This window comes from Oryx dammah, unplaced genomic scaffold, assembly GCF_014754425.2.
Source record: "Oryx dammah isolate SB20612 unplaced genomic scaffold, SCBI_Odam_1.1 HiC_scaffold_26, whole genome shotgun sequence".
Lineage (NCBI taxonomy): Eukaryota > Metazoa > Chordata > Mammalia > Artiodactyla > Bovidae > Oryx > Oryx dammah.
In genome coordinates, this window is record NW_024070210.1 from 30,703,139 (window position 1) to 30,720,891 (window position 17,753).

The window sequence follows — 17,753 nt, forward strand, 5'->3', positions numbered from 1 at the left end:
AATCAGACAAGTAGTTTAGTGAAGCACATTCACCCTGCTCACCTTTTAGAAAGTGTGTGATTAAAAAACACAGAGATGATAAGGAAATTTCAAAAATATGGTGTCACTGCTAAGTTTTGTAATTATTTTTGACTTAACACTGTTAAAGAAGACATTCCTACCTGACCCACCAATGACTCTGAACCTCTGCTGCTGCTGCTGCTAAGTCGCTTCAGTTGTGTCTGACTCTGTGCGACGCCATAGACGGCAGCCCATCAGGCTCTGCCATCCCTGGGATTCTCCAGGCAAGAGCACTGGAGTGGGTTGCCATTTCCTTCTCCAACGTATGAAAGTGAAAAGTGAAAGTGCTCAGTCGTGTCCAACTCTTCGAAACCCCATGGACTGCAGCCTACCAGGCTCCTCCATCCATGGGGTTTTCCAGGCAAGAGAACTGGAGTGGGTTGCCATTGCCTTCTCCAGAACCTCTGCTAGTAGACAATAACTCTGTAGCCCTTTGCTCAATATTACAAGACAGCTCACTTCTTAGATTGGGATGGGAGAGGATAATCTCAGTTTTGAAAAGAAGAGAGGAAAGAAGGGAACTTGACAATAAATCCTCAGGCTAACAAAAGAGAAACAAGATAAATGGGTAAAGATATTCTTCATCTGTGTTGAGATAATGGATGAACCACAAGGAAAGGATGGAAGGGCTTTATGTGGGGGCATCCACATGCTTGGCACATTCTAGATACTCATAAACTGTTTATTGAATGGTTAACTAAATGAACAAATGGGACTCAATGGACTGGAAAGAGAAGTAGAAATATAATGTGGAAAGAATATTAATAAACATGGTAAATTCCTATGAACTCTATTGTCAAATTACAAAGCCTTTAGTACCATGTCAAAGTAGCCCCTTTACTGGAGAGTCACCATCAGTGACAGCCCAGGAAAAGCTCTCTTCTAGATTTCAGTTCAGTTTAGTTCAGTCGCTCAGTCGTGTCCGACTCTTTGCGACCCCATGAATCACAGCATGCCAGGCCTCCCTGTCCATCACCATCTCCCGGAGTTCACTCAGACTCACGTCCATCGAGTCCGTGATGCCATAAAGCCATCTCATCCTGGGTTGTCCCCTTCTCCTCCTTCCCCCAATCTCTCCCAGCATCAGAGTCTTTTCCAATGAGTCAACTCTTCACATGAGGTGTCCAAAGTACTGGAGCTTCAGCTTTAGCATCATTCCTTCCAAAGAAATCCCAGGGTTGATCTCCTTCAGAATGGACTGGTTGGATCTCCTTGCAGTCCAAGGGACCCTCAAGAGTATTCTCCAACACCACAGTTCAAACGCATCAATTCTTCGGCACTCAGCCTTCTTCACAGTCCAAATCTCCCATCCATACATGACCACAGGAAAAACCATAGCCTTGACTAGACGGACCTTAGTCGGCAAAGTAAGGTCTCTGCTTTTGAATATACTATCTAGGTTGGTCATAACTTTTCTTCCAAGGAGTAAGCGTCTTTTAATTTCATGGCTGCAGTCACTATCTGCAGTGATTTTGGAGCCCAAAAAACTAAAGTCTGACACTGTTTCTACTGTTTCCCCACTATTTCCCATGAAGTGATGGGACTGGATGCCATGATCTTCGTTTTCTGAATGCTGAGTTTTAAGCCAACTTTTTCACTCTCCTCTTTCACTTTCATCAAGAGGCTTAGATTTTGGCAGTGTGGGTGGATCCACTTATACTTACAGAGAACCCCAAACCATCTTTAATTAGATTAAAATCTACCTATTCCTGGCATACTACCATCAACAATGGGTATTTTCTAATTTTGATATATAACATTCCAAATGAGAGGGAGTTACTTGTTTCATTTCTACTTTGTTTAGGTTTTATTAATTTTTGTATATTCTTAGCACTGATGATAATTTTTCAGATTTTCTTCTTTAAGCTTTATCTGAGTTATAAATGTTCTTCTATTATTTTACCTTCCAGTATTGTCATCAAAATTGAGGTTCTATTACTAATATTATTATTATTTATATGCATTTATGTGAAATATCCAGCTCACTGGGCAAAAGTAGAATTGGTGACAACACTGACAAAATAATACTACCTACCACGCATTGACATAGCCAGAAAGAAGCAGTTAATTAAACTTAAGTCACAGATACCTGATTAGGGATACACTTACATCTGCCAGTTCCTTGATCTGCTTTGGTGACACATCAAATGTATCAAGTCTTTGAAGGCAAGGCAAATGATATAACACATGTGTGGAATAATTACACAGCAGACAAACTGGATTGGTTTTATACTGAGGATCATTCAGACATAAATCCTTTAAGTGACGTAGCCTGGTTAAGTTAGTAAGGTCCTAGAACAGTAACAAATCAATTAATTTCAACTGTCCATTTCTAAAAAAGGCATTTGAATTCTTAAGATCACCCATAATTTAATTAATGCATTTTAATTATGTACCTTAATATGTGGAAGTGATTTAGATGAATAAATGTTATTGTCTAGTGAAAAAGATGCTAAATACCTTAAAAATGGATCAATAATTAAATAGCAGACTTTGTTTCCATGCATTTTAAATGTAAAAGGCCAAAGAGTATTTACTAAATCACGTATTCCACATGAAATCTTGGAGCCCATCTATTCCTTCAGACCCCATTCCCTCTCTGCACACAGCCCCTTTGCCAACAAATGCCCAGCAGTAACAAGGGTGTGGATCTCCTACAAGCTTCATCAACCTCCCCACACCGACCACCACTCACTCTTTTCCTCAGCCTCCTCCAGGTCTGCGATTATCACCAAAGACTATGGCACCTCTGTTCTAGCATAATTACCACTGAGATCCTGAGTTTTAGGTTTTCTTTTGGTTTGAGGTTTTTTGTTTCTATAAATTCCATTTCTGCCTATTAAGGGCATCTGAAATCTAGCTTTCTCCCAAGGCCCTCATTTTCCTCACAGACTCTGGAAGGGTAGGGGTTGGTAATATAATTACATCTTTTACCTTGAAGTTAAAATCATATGGAATACATGATTTAGTAAATACTCTTTGGCCTTTTACATTTAAAATGCATGGGAACAGAGTCTGTTGTTTAATTATTGATCCATTTTTCAAGTATTTTTTCACTAGAGAATAACATTTATTCATCTAAAGCACTTCAACATATTACCTTCCACCAATCTCTAAGACATCCTCACATCTTTCTCAATAATAATATTACTAGGGGCTCTGGGGTAGGAGGGTATGATGTTAGAGCTCGACTTGATGGAATGCAATGCTAGTCAGGAGACTCAGAATCAGAATTAAAGGAAATCCAAGGCAAGAATCAGGAGGTTCTAATTTAGAAGATAAAGCACAAATGGAATCAGGAAACAAGTAATGAATTCAGGCTGCCAGAATCAACAGTAAGGAGGAGGTGGACAATGTGTGTCCCAGCTATCTATGGACAAGTAAGAACTTGGCTCCTTGGCTGGACCTGAGGCTATGGCTGGGCCCATAGCCCAGGAGTGGCACTAAGCAGTGTTTCTCTAGAAAGGAGACTGCTGGATAGACTTGTGCAGAGAATTATTTGACCAAATTCTGCAGGGCAAGGAAGGTAAACCATTGATAGTTCTGAAGTATGAAGATACTGTTTTCTGTGTGGCTGGACTGCATCTGACCATTAGTCTAAGCTATGGTGGGTGTGAACTTGGAAGTCTTACACAGGAATCCTTCACCTACACTCTAAAGTTAGACGACACTGGAGTCTATGAAAGCACAACATCTCACTGATAATTAGTGGTATGGTGCCTGGTACAGATGGAAAATGGCACACAAACTTTTTCATCACCACCAAGATAGTATCTTTTTAGGGTGACTGGAAAGGTTAGACATAAAAATTCAGAATAGTTGTATTTCAGGAACATTCCTAGTATGAGAATAGTAAAAGTTGCTGTGAGTTATGCTCAATGTTTTTTTTGAGAAGTAGCCGCCATTATGGTAGACAGCCTTTTTAATTTTATGCCATACAGTGAATCTTCACAATAGTCCTATTTAATCCAATTATTTTGGTGAGGAGACTGAAATAGGTTAACATTATAACAGTGAGAGTAATAATAAAAAGCCTATCTATTGAGTGATGTTCAGTCTTTATTCTAAGAACCTTATATTATTATGTCACTTCAGCATCACGTTACCATTGTATTGCGCGGCCCCTGGTTTGTGGCAGGGCTAGAAATGACAGGTCTTCCTGGCTGTGCAGCCTCTGCTCTTCACCACAAGGCTGCCATGGCAGGCCAGCGTGAGATAAGCTTCTATATAGCTTCTTGGCAGGGTGATACCTCATCCTCCCAGCATTCTGCACTTATCTTCTTCAGCCCCAACTCATACTCTCTCCCTCGCTCTGCTCCAGACAGAGGATTTCTAGTTTTTTTAATTTGCCACTGTCTTTCCACCACCTAGGTCCTGCACACCTTTGCTTGGAATGCTCTTTCCTTAGGTAACTCCTGTTCATGTCTCATTTGTTATCTTAAATATTACCTACAGAGCAAAACACTGAGCATAACTCATAGCAACTTTTACTATTCTCATACTAGGAATGTTCCTGAAATACTACTATTCTGAGTTTTTATGTCTAACCTTTCCAGTCACCCTAAAAAGATACTATCCTGGTGGTGATAAAAAAATGTGTGTGCCCTTTTCCATCTGTACCAGGTACCATACCACTAATTTTCAGTGAGATGTTGTGCTTTCATAGACTCCAGAGTCATCTAACTTTAGGTAATATTTAAGGTAACAAATCAGTGTAGGTAATATTTAAGTGTAGATAATATTTAAGTGTATACATATATACATTTTGAATATATGTTTCATAGCTCCCTCTTCTATTGCTGCTGCTACTATAGACAAACCCCTTGATTTCCTACCTCCACTTCTTTCTGCAAATGGTTCTTCTCATCTTTGGAATGCCTACTTCCAACTATGTTGCAGAAGATTCTCCCTACATTGCCTGTTGAAATTCTGTCAGCCCTTCAATGTTCACATCAAATATTTCCTCTTTAATTTTACCAATAAAATTAAATTTTATTTAAATTTCTTTTAAGGTGCTTATAACATTCTGCCTCACGGTAAAGAATCTGCCTGCGTTGCGGGACACCTGGGTTCAATCCCTGGGTCGGGAAGATCCCCTGGAGAAGAGCATGGCAACCCACTCCAGTATTCTTGCCTGGAGAATTCCATGGACAGAAACTTGTGGGCCATAGTCCATGCAGTGGTAAAGAATCGGACACAACTGAGCGACTTTCACTTCAAACATTCTGCTTCATTCTATAGCTTTTTGGTGTTCTATAATCTTTTTTGAGGAAAAGAATGCCTACTTTAATATTGATCAATTCAGAATTATTTAAATAGTAAATCTGCCCACCTTTCTTCAGTATTACCTAGAGGAAGTGTTTGAATACATACTTCATTCTAACACTGTCAAAATTATGAATGCTATATATTTTTACCCACACTGTATGCCATAAACATTGTCTTCTTATTTGTTTTTTTCTCTCTCATTTATGTGCCTCACAAATGTTTATTGAGGTTTATTATAAGTCAAATACTGCTTTAAGTATTGTGGATATAGCAGTGAATAAAACAGGTGAATTCCTGTACTCATGGAGCTTAGTAGCTTTCTGGATAAGTTCCAATAGGAAAAATAGAACAGGGGGAAAATTATGGGAATGCTTCCAGTTGGGAGAGGGTAGTAGGGGATTGTTGCTATTTTATTTAAATTAGGCAAGAAAGGCATAGCTAAGCACATAACATTCGAATAAAGTCTGGAAAGAAATGAGATGAGCTATGAAGATATATGTGAGCACACTGTGCGCTTAGTCGCTCAATCGTGTCCAACTCTTGTGACCCGATATATGGTAGCCTGCCAGGCTTCTCTGTCCATGGGATTCTCCAGGCAAGAATATCAGAGTGGGTTGCCATTTTCTTTTCCAGGGGATCTTTCCAACCCAGGGATTGAACCCAGGTCTCTTGCATGGCAGTCAGACTCTTTACCAACTGAGCTATGAGGGAAGCCCATGAAGATATATGGGGGAAGAATATGCCAGCAAGTGCAAAGGCTCTAAGGTGACTATCTTAGATATATTTAAGGAACAGTGAAGAGACCAGAGAGGCTAGAATGATGTAAACAAAGGGGAGAGTGATAGAAGCAGTAGTCAGAGACACAGTAGGGAAACTAGATTATATAGAATCTGATGGGCCATTGTAAGAATTGGCTTTTACTCTGAAAGAGATGAGAAACCAAGGACGGGTTTTGAGCAGAAGTGATTTGATCTGACATATATTTAAAGGGGCAGGATGCTATGTAAAGAACAGACTGAATATAGGGAAGGGTAAACACAGGGAGAACTGTTAGGAGGGTTTTTTTTCAGTATGCAAGAAAAAGAAGATGGTGTCTTGAATCAGGCTAACAGTGATACAGGAGGTTAAAAAATGGTCAGACTCTGGACATGTTCTGAAGGTAGAGCCAACAGAATTTGCTCTGGATGGACTGGATATGGGGCATGGAATGACTCTAAGGATTTTGGCTTAAGTTATCAGAAGAATAGAGATGCCTTTTAGAGAAATGGAGAAGGCTGCAGGAGATGAAGCTTTGGTGAAGGGGAAATCAGTTTGAGTTAGGATAGGAGATGTCTACCATTTTTTTTAGGCAAAATAGAGATATCAATTTAGGAGTAATTAGTGGATAAAGGTATTTAAAGTTGTAAGATGATTAGAGTGATTCGAGAATGAATGCAGATAGAAATGAGAAAAGATTTTGGACTAACTTGGGACAATCCATTTTGTAGATGCTAGAAGAGAATGAAAAGCCAGAAAACTGAAGAGGTATACCCAGAAGGATGGGAGATAAACTAAGAGAAAGTAGTATCCTAAAAACCAACTAAATAGTTATTTTTTGGTTTTAATAGTGTCAGATCATTAGGGCCAATTTATCAGATGATGTGAAAATTCGTGGAAGCATTCGGTAGCCCAAAACAATTAAATTATTCTTTAAGAGGGGAATATTTAGTCCATTTACTGCAATAAGATGGCTCATGATTCAGACTGATAAATAAAAATAAATTATTCCACTTAAACATACCTTGAAAGAACATATTTGGTTACCAGAAAGGTTTAATCTTTCTAGTTGCTCATTGGGATCAAGACATCGACCTTTAATTTAAAAAAACAAGATGAGAAAAAAATTAAATTTCTCATTTTACCTGATTTGTATCTTGTCATGTTTCTGAGTTGTATTTGACCATTGTTTCCTAACAGTAACGTTGCACAATTAGTAACCACTGATCAATGGGTAGTATTTCCATATCTTTAACTATAGATTTAGAAATACTTTGTAAAGATATAATACAAAAAGTATAAAAGAAAGAAATCTAAGACTGTACTTTTTATAATAACAAAAAATTGTAACATTATCATATTTCATGTGAAACTGTACATACCAATGCTGCTTATTAGATTCCCAGCAAGGTTGAGATCACTTAAATTCTTCAAAGTTTGCAAGCCCTAAAAATTTAGGCAACAAATAATTTAGAAGAAATCATTAAAATCTATGTTTATAAGTCATCTGAGCAAGCTGGTTAGCTCTCCTGGTGTTTCAAGCACCAGGTGCTGTTTACTTTACAAGCTTAGAATTCAGTGCAGCCTACCTTGTTCTCTGGAAGCTGGAGAGAATTACTGACAGAGAAGGGAACAGGGAGCAGAGTAGAGAGGAAAAGAGGAGGAGGAGGAAAAAGAATACATAGAGAGCAAGTTATATATAAAACTTCTCCAAACCTCCTTTTTATTTTTAACCTTCAAAGAAGAATTAACATCTTGCCTCCCAGACATGGTGTAAGGAATAAAGAAAATTATGCATATGAGGTTCTCTATATGTTATAATATGCTATATATGCATTAGTTGTCAACAATAATTAAATGAGTCATTAATATTTCTTGGACACTGGTTAAGCTCTACAGCAGTCAGTTAGTCACTCAGTTCAGTTGCTCAGTCATATCCGACTCTTTGAGACCCCATGAATTGCAGCACGCCAGGCCTCCCTGTCCATCACCAACTCCCAGAGTTCACTCAAACTCATGTCCATCGAGTCCATGATGCCATCCAGCCATCTCATCCTCGGTCGTCCCCTTCTCCTCCTGCCCCTAATCCCTCCCAGCATCAGGGTCTTTTCCAATGAGTAAACTCTTCCCATTAGGTGGCCAAAGTATTAGAGTTTCAGCTTTAGCATCAGTCCTTCCAGTGAACACCCAAGACTGATCTCCTTTAGGATGGACTGGTTGGACCTCCTTGCAGTCCAAGGGACTCTCAAGAGTCTTCTCCAACACCACATTTCAAAAGCATCAATTCTTTAGCACTCAGCTTTCTTCACAGTCCAACTCTCACATCTATACATGACTACTGGAAAAACCGTAGCCTTGACTAGACAGACCTTTGTTGACAAAGTAACGTCTCTTCTTTTTAATATGCCATCTAGGTTGGTCATAACTTTTCTTCCAAGGAGTAAGCGTCTTTTAATTTCATGGCTGCAGTCACCATCTGCAGTGATTTTGGAGCCCAAAAAGTTAAAGTATGACACTGTTTCCACTGTTTCCCCATCTATTTGCCATGAAGTGGTGGGACCAGATGCCATGATCTTAGTTTTCTGAATGTTGAGCTTTAAACCAACTTTTTCACTCTCCTCTTTCACTTTCATCAAGAGGCTTTTTAGTTCCTCTTCACTTTCTGCCATAAGGGTGGTGTCATCTGCATATCTGACTGACTTTAAATATAAATCACTGAAATTATCTTACCTCAATATATTTAATTGCATTGTGGTTCAGCCAAAGAACCACCAATCTGGATAATTTCTCTAAATTTTCTATTTTAGAAATTTTATTATAATATAAGTACAGCTTTTCTAAACTTCTGCATTCTTGAAGACCTCCAATTTTCTGTAAAAAAAAAAAAGAGGAGACTGAATATTTATGTTTTATTTTTGGGGGCTCCAAAATCACTGCAGATACCCTTGGAAGAAAAATTATGACCAACCTAGATAGTATATTCAAAAGCAGAGACGTTACTTTGCTGACTAAGGTCTGTCTAGTCAAGGCCATGGTTTTTCCAGTAGTCATGTACAGATGTGAGAGTTGGACTGTGAAGAAGGCTGAGAGCCGAAGAATTGATACTTTTGAACTGTGGTGTTGGAGAAGACTCTTGAGAGTCCCTTGGACTGCAAGGAGATCCAACCAGTCCATTCTGAAGGAGATCAACCCTGGGATTTCTTTGGAAGGAATGATGCTAAAGCTGAAGCTCGAGTACTTTGGCCACCTGATGCGAAGAGTTGACTCATTGGAAAAGACTCTGATGCTGGGAGGGATTGGGGGCAGGAGAAGAAGGGGACGACCGAGGATGAGATGGCTGGATGGCATCACTGACTCGATAAACACGAGTCTGAGTGATCTCTGGGAGTTGGTGATGGACAGGGAGGCTTGGCGTGCTGTAATTCATGGGGTCGCAAAGAGTTGGACACGACTGAGCGACTGAACTGAACTGAACTGAATCCTTTCAATAAGGTACATTTTAAGTACATTTTCCTTTAAAAATCACATTTTCAGAATAGACTGCAAAATCAATACCCAGCAAAATGAACTGAAATTAAAAAAATCATATTAATTGCTCTACTTAAATACAACTATTTTCAATTTTCATATTTTCTAAATTTTTATCAATTTGATACCTATTTTATAAGGTTATAATCATAATACCTACACAATTTTGTGGGATTTTTTAAACTTAAAGCCATCTAAAAAATGTTTTTATAGTCTTTCAAATTATAATATTTACAAAATATTTCATGTTTATAATAATTTTCTTAGAAATAATCTTATATGATTATTTGTCTCAAAATTCTAACTACTATAAATAATATTACAACAAATAACTTTATGTATAGAGTTTTCTGCTTTTAATTACTTCTCTAGGATAAAATCTTAGAATAGGGATTTCTGAATCAAAAGGTATATACCTATCTCTGGCTCTTGATTTATTTTGCAGTATGGCTTTTCAATACAGATGTTATAATTTTCACACAACCAATAGTGTTAAACCAGTTTTGCTACTGTTGCTGCTGCTAAGTCGCTTCAGTCGTGTCCGACTCTGTGTGACCCCATAGACGGCAGCCCATCAGGCTCCTCCATCCATGGGATTTTCCAGGCAAGAACACTGGAGTGGGTTGCTGTTTCCTTCTCCAATGCATGAAAGTGAAAAGTGAAAGTGAAGTCGCTCAGTTGTGTCTGACTCTTCGAGACCCCATGGACTGCAGCCCACCAGGCTCCTCCATCCATGGGATTTTCCAGGCAAGAATACTGGAGTGGGGTGCCATCGCCTTCTCCGAAACCAGTTTTACTATGAAGCAATACTGGGTATTACTTGATCTGATTTGATTATTAAAAAGTAGAATGTGTCTATTTTTCAGTTATTTCTATTTTCTCTTTTATACACATCTATTTTTATATTTTGCCCATTTAAATGTTTCTTTTGTTTTACTGGATAAAGGGTTTAATTCATCAAGTATGAATTTATCTGTTTTGATCTATGCCTCAAGCATATAGTTCAATGAATTATTTACCAAAGCCAAATAATTTAGTACAAATACTTCATATAAGGTTATGTTTAGACTTACCTCTATGCAGCATTCGGCAATCCAAAGTTCTTTAAGCTGTAAACAAGTTTCTAGTCCTGAAATTTCTTTTATATCTTGAGCAACAATTGTGAGACTTGTTAAGTTAGGAAATAATGACAATCCAACTATACGAGGATACCCTGAGAAAAACATTTCCAGTTTTGAAGTATCTGATCCTTCTTGTCCAATCATCTCATAAGACAAACCATTGCATAAACACTGTTTTCAAAACAGAAATTGGGTTATTACCTTTTTAAGATAAATTATTTTTGATAGTAGAAATTATAAACTGTGTTTTACTGATGACATTTTGACTCACAAGAAGAAAAGCTGTACCACACATATGGTTTTTCTCTACTTCCAAAGATCATAGAATAAATCTTTAGATAAAGTCCAGAGAGAAGTATAAAAATGTTTCATTTAGTATTCTTACAAATATAGTTGAAAAGAAACCCGGTTTTGACTCACCAGTTCTTTAATTATGTTGTGTTGGTTTATGTTTTCACATTCAATCATCTTCCATTAAAAATAAAGGTTATAGTAATATATCTGTTAAGAAAAAAGAAAAGTTGAAGTAAGTACCAGAGTCATGCCATATCATGTAAAGGGACCTTAACATTACTTAGGTGGACTTACTCACTTGTGCTTTAACATTTTCCAACAGTACATTACCAAGAATGTCTGGACCCCAAGACAGTCCATTCCATCTCTGAAATTTTTCTTGGAAAGTTATTTTTTTATTCTGAATTTAATTCTGTCTCTCCATAACTCCTCCCCATTCACTGTCATTTTACCTCCTGCATTCAAATAAAACAAGCATAATTTTTCTTCCACATTATGAGCCTTTAATACTTGAAGAACATAATCAGCTCTCATCTATACCTTTATCTTGCCCCAAGTTCATGATTTTTAGTTCTCGTATTAGAAAGATTCTTGTTTATCTTCCTTGAATCAGTTCCAGTTCATTCTTTCTATTATGTTGTGATGTCCCAAACTGAATCCAGTTTTCTAAGTATAGTTAGCAAAGTAAAGAATCCTCAAGACTCAGTAACATACCATAGGCATGGCAATAAATGTTTATTAAAATGAACTAGTCAACTTAATGGTATGAAATACTAAATAACTACATAGCTTCAATAAAATGTAGGCTACTGTTTCATTAATTTTTAATATATTCATTATATTGTTCCAGATATATACTATTTAGAAAAATATAGGAATCCTGGTCTTAATATGTTGTTGTTCAGCCACTCAGATTTGTTTGACTCTTTGCGACCCCGTGGACTGCAGGACACCAGGCTTCCCTGTCCTTCACTATCACCCGGAGTTTGCTCAAACTTATGTCCATTGAGTCGGTGATACCATACAACCTCTCACCCTCTGTCGCTCCCTTCTCCTCATGCCCTCAGTATTTCCCAGCATCAGGGTCTTTTCCAATGAGTCGGCTCTTTGCATCAGGTGGCCAAAGTATTGGAGTTTCAGCTTCAGCATCAGTCCTTCCAATGAATATTCAGGACTGATATCCTTTAGGTTTGACTGGTTTGATCTCCTTGCTGTCCAAGGGACTCTCAAGAGTCTTCTCCAACACCACAGTTCAAAAGCATCAATTCTTTGGTGCTCAGCTTTCTTAATGGTCCAACTCTCACATCTATACATGACCACTGGAAAAACCATAGCTTTGACTAGATGGATCTTTGTCAGCAAAGTGCTGTCTCTGCCTTTGAATACACTGTCTAGGCTTGTCATAGCTTTTTTTCCAAGGAGCAAGCATCTTTTAATTTCATGGCAGCAGTCACCGTCCACAGTGATTTTGGAGCCCAAGAAAATAAAATCTGTCACTGTTTCCATTGTTTCCCCATCTGTTTGCCATGAAGTGATGGGACCAGATGCCATGATCTTAGTTTTCTGATTGTTGAGTTTTAAGCCAGCTATTTCACTCTCCTCTTTCACCTTCATCAAGAAGTTCTTTAGTTCCTCTTCACTTTCTGACATTAGGGTGGTGTCATCTGTATTTCTGAGGTTATTGATATTTCTCCCGGCAATCTTGATTCCAGCTTGAATTTCACCCAACCTGGCATTTCTCATGATGTCCTCTGCATATAAGTTAAACAAGCAGGGTGACAACATACAGCCTTGCGCACTCCTTTCCTAATCTTGAATCAATTCTTTGTTCCATGTTCGGTTCTCACTGTTGCCTCTTGACTTGCATACAGGTTTCTCAGGAGGCAGGTCAGGTAGTCTAGTATTCCCATCTCTTGAAGAATTTTCCAGTTTGTGATCCACACAGTCAAAGACTTCAATGTAGCCAATGAAGCAGAAATAGATTTTTTTGGAATTCCTTGCTTTCTATATGATCTAATGGATGTTGGCAATTTGATTTCTGGTTCCTCTGCCCTTTTAAAATCCAGCTTGTTCATCTGGAAGTTCTCAGTTCATGTATTGTTAAATCCTAGCTTGAAGGATTTTGAGCATTACCTTGCTAGCATGTGGAAAACTGGAAGGATGTGAAATCAGAGAGTACTGTGGGGTGGATTTCTTTTTGAATAAGATGTAAAGCTATTAGAGGATTTTGAATGAAAGAATAACACAAGCTGTCTTGGGTTTTGAAAAGGATTGCCCTAGCCACTGTGTTGAAAATAGACTGCAGGGATTGATGGGAGAAGCAAGGAGATCAGTCAAGAAGCAGTTGTAATAAGGTGAGAAAGGGTGGCAGCTGGAACTGGGTGGTAGTAGTGAAGATGGTGAGCAGTGGTTAGATGATAGGTCTATACTGAAAATAATACTGATCATTCCTTCCCTGCTTCCAATTGGCAGCTGTCTCTTTACACTATTCTTGGACTATCCCCAAATATTACACCATAGGAGTGGCCAGACAAGGGAGCATGCAGCAAAGAACTACCTGAAGGAGTTTAGATACTCCATCAGAAGCCCACATAGAGATACAGACTACAATCTTGCCTCCTAAGTTTACTTGGATGGCATCCCAAGTAAAGGAGGGCCCCTACATTCTGGTTTAATGTCTGTGAGCACCAAAAGAAAAGCCTGTCTGCCCACCACCACACAAGGAACAAAGCTTGCCTTTAGCACCCCAGAGTCACAAAACAGTGACTGTTTTCTAGCCTATGGTCTATGCCCAAGATATCTATTAGAGAAGATATTAACTGATCCCTTCATTATTCACTAAATTATCATATGTAGCTGAGTCTAATTTGGGAATTTCTAATCTGTGCTTTCCATTAGCTCTATTTATTCCTACAGTATTACCCTGTATTAATAACCGTGATTTATATTGTAAATTTCTACCTCATTTCTTTTTTAAAAAATTTCCTGGTTATTCTTTCATATTTATTTTTCCAAATAATATTTATAATTATTTTGCATTTAGTTTTAAAAATTCACTTGGGACTCTGACTGAGATTAGACTGTAAAAATTAATTTAGGGAGAACTTCCACCTTTCCAGTATTGAATCTTCCTTTAGAACAAGATATAACTCTCCATTTATTCAAGAAGACTATTTTTTCTCTTTTTTCAAACTTTTTATTTTATGTTGAAGTATAGTTGATTACCAATGTTGTGATAGTTTCAGTTGTACTGCAAAGTTATTCAGTTATACATATACACGAATCTATTCTTTTTCAAAGACTACTTTTTCTTCAGAGAGAAATATGCATATTTGCAATATCAACCTTTCTTTCACTTCACCTTAACTTCTCTTCTCCAGTGCCCTCACTTAGGAAAAACCTTGTTGTAATTCAATAGTTAATTAGTGAAACAAAATTTAACTTAAAACCCTCAAATTATATAATTTTTATAACTACATCTGAATTATGTGATTATGCATAATTAATAATACATAATTATGGACCTTCCTGGCATTTACAAACCTCCTATGTTTTCTCCAAACTCAAGTGGTCCCAAGGCTTCTAACTTCTGATTCTATCTAGAGGTGAGTGTCCTGATGCCCAGCCTGTACTCACTCTCCTGCACCTGGGAAAGCTCTTTTTAGGACCTGTCCATCTAAGAAACTGCAGGTCTTCTCCAGTTTCTCCAGGGAGCCAGGAGCATCTATAGCTTTCATCCTTCAAATCTCAAATCTTGGATTGATCCAGTCACCTCTGATCTCTGCTCTGGAGTGCTGCTGAAAGATTTCACTTGACTGTTTGGTCATGTGAGTTGAAATCACTACGAATGCACAGTCTCTAACCTGAGTTGAATCCAAAACCAGATATTTTATATTTTCCTCTTCAACTTCCTCGCCTAAGGAGTAGGACCAGAGATACAGACCTAAGATTCACAAGATCTGGAATATTTTAAACTTTCACCACTCACCTCAAGTTCTCTCTCTCACTCAGTAGATGATCTTGTTCCTATTTTCACAGAGAACAATGATGGCATGATGGCATGAGACAAACACTTCTTAAATCCCCATACCTCTTAAAACATATAGCTGACCCTTGAGTAACACAGGTTTGGACTGCACAGGCCCACTTATGTGCAGATATTTTCCCATAGTAAATACCACAGTACTACATGGTTCATCATGCGAAACGCCAGACTGGATGAAGCACAAGCTGGAATCAAGATTGCAGGGAGAAATATCAATAACCTCAGATATGCAGATGACACCACCGTTATGGCAGAAAGCTAAAAGGAACTAAGAGCCTCTTGATGAAAGGGAAAGAGGAGGGTGAAAAAGCTGGCTTAAAACTCAACATTTAGAAAACTAAGATCATGGCATCTGGTCCCATCACTTCATGGCAAACAGATGGAGAAACAATGGAAACAGTGACAGACTTTATTTTCTTAGGCTCCAAAAATCACTGCAGATGGTGACTGCAGACATGAAATTAAAAGATGCTTGCTCCCTGGAAGAAAAGCTAAGAGAAATCTAAACAGTATATTAAAAAGCAGAGACATTACTTTACTGACAAAGGTCCATCTAGTCAAAGGTATGGCTTTTCGAGTAGTCATGTATGCTTATGAGAGTTGGACCATTAAAAAAGCTAAGTGCTGAAGAACTCTGATGCTTTTGAACTGTGGTGTTGGAGAAGACACTTGAGAGTCCCTTGGACTGCAAGGAGATCCAACCAGTCCATCCTAAAGGAAATTAGTCCTGAGTATTCATTTGAAGGACTGATGCTGAAGCTGAAGCTCCAATACTTTGGCCATGTGATGTGAAGAACCGATTCACTGGAAAAGACCCTGATGCTGGGAAAGACTGAAGGCAAGAGGAAAAGGGGATGACAGAGGATGAGATGGTTGGATGGCATCACCAACTCAATGGCCATGAATTTGAGCAAGCTCCAGGAGTTAGTGATGGACAGGAAAGCCTGGTGCGCTGCAGTCCATGGGGTCACAAAGAGTCGGACACAACTGAGCAACTGAAATGACTGACTGACACGGTCCATGCCTTCCTGAATTTGAGGATAAGGAGAAAAGAAGGATAAGCTGGCTGACTATGAGTTATATGTGGATTGTTCAAGAGTCAGCTGTGTTTATTTCATTTTCTGACTCATCTTAGAAAAAGCATTCTTTCTCCTGTCCCAAATGAATCCCTTTTCCTGTGTACTCATCCCATTCTCTTCTGACTCTTCAGAACATTGATCTGCCAACTTTTCCTTCTTTTCATTTACTCACATCTTTCCTTCTCTAGGGTATCTTTTCTCTTCATACACAAATATTAGGTCATTACTATCTTAAAAAAATTTTTCTCCTATCCTCTATTCAATGATTAGCTGATTTTAGACCCCTTTACCAAAAAAACTTTTAGATATAAGTCATTAATACCATATTAGAGCATTAGCAAACATAGGGAGTAATTAGCAACACTTCAGCACCTCTATTCAGTTTTCAATTTACTGCTGTCTCAGTGGGGATACCTCAGGCAACTGCATCTTCTTTTTCCAGGTCAACATTGGTTTAACGCCAAAGATACTGGACAAGTTTTAACTTTTAACTTAGTTTGACTCTGAGATGAAATCTGACGATGCTGATGACTCTAAGTTTTCTTCTTTGGTTTGATTTTTTCTCCTTGACTTTTCTCTACTTGTTATTTAATGCCTAATTTTCTGATTAATAGTTTCCTTCTTGGTGAAAAATTACTAATTTTTATCTTGCCTTTTTTCTGTGCAATAACCCAACTAACCACATGGAAAGCTCCATCAGAATGTGTCTCAAACTCAGTATGTTCAAAACTGAATCATTATATTTTCCAGCCAAACTGCTTAGCCATTTACTGAGAGAAAATATCACTGTTCTAATTATTCAAGTAAGAAGCCTGGGACTGATGTTCAATCACTCTTTCATTCTTTCCCCCACCTTTGCTCACTCATTAAATCATTCCGCATATATGTACCCCTGAAATATACCTGCTAAATGTCTGTCAAGTTTTTTTTTCCTCCCCTCTATCCAATTGCTTCTGCTTTGATTCAGGTTTTCATTACTTCAACTTAACTGAAATTTTCCCTACAGTCTCACTTCCTGCCAATCAATCCTCCACACTTCCATGACACCAATTACTCAGTCATGTCTGACTCTTTGTGACTCCAGGGACTGTAGCCCCAGGCTCCCATGTCCATGGGATTCTCCAGGCAAGAATACTGGAGTGGGTTGCCATTATTCTTCTCCAGGTGATCTTCCTGACCCAGAAATAGAACCCACATCTCCTGTGTCTCCTGCATTGCACGCAGATTCTTTACCACTGAGTCACCTGGAAAGCAAGCAACCTCCCAAAAGGGAAATTCGCTCACACTACTCCCCTTGCTCTACACATGGACATCACCAGATGGTCGACACTGAAATCAGATTGATTATATTCTTTGCAGCCAAAGATGGAGAAGCTCTATACAGTCAGCAAAAACAAGACCGAGAGCTGACCGTGGCTCGGATCAACTCGGATGAACTCCTTATGACAATTCAGATTGAAATTGAAGACAGTGGAGAAAACCACTAGACAATTCAGGTATGACCTAAATCAAATCCCTTATGACTATACAGTGGAAGTGAGAAATAGATTTAAGGGACTAGATCTGATAGACAGAGTGTCTGATGAACTATGGACTGAGGTT

General features: G+C 38.4%; 1 protein-coding gene across 1 annotated transcript in view; it reads right to left on the reverse strand.

Annotated features, from left to right (window-relative positions):
• Nucleotides 1–17,753, reverse strand: part of LRRC9 (leucine rich repeat containing 9) — a 118,492-nt gene that overhangs the window by 97,556 nt on the left and 3,183 nt on the right. Inside the window, exons 2-7 of the mRNA XM_040226333.1 lie at nt 11,154–11,234; nt 10,686–10,904; nt 8,815–8,955; nt 7,467–7,530; nt 7,109–7,179; nt 2,170–2,352 (exon numbers count right to left, since the gene is read on the reverse strand). Of these exons, the coding sequence (XP_040082267.1) occupies nt 2,170–2,352; nt 7,109–7,179; nt 7,467–7,530; nt 8,815–8,955; nt 10,686–10,904; nt 11,154–11,201 (726 nt within the window). The 5' untranslated portion in view covers nt 11,202–11,234. The remainder of the gene's footprint in view (nt 1–2,169; nt 2,353–7,108; nt 7,180–7,466; nt 7,531–8,814; nt 8,956–10,685; nt 10,905–11,153; nt 11,235–17,753) is intronic.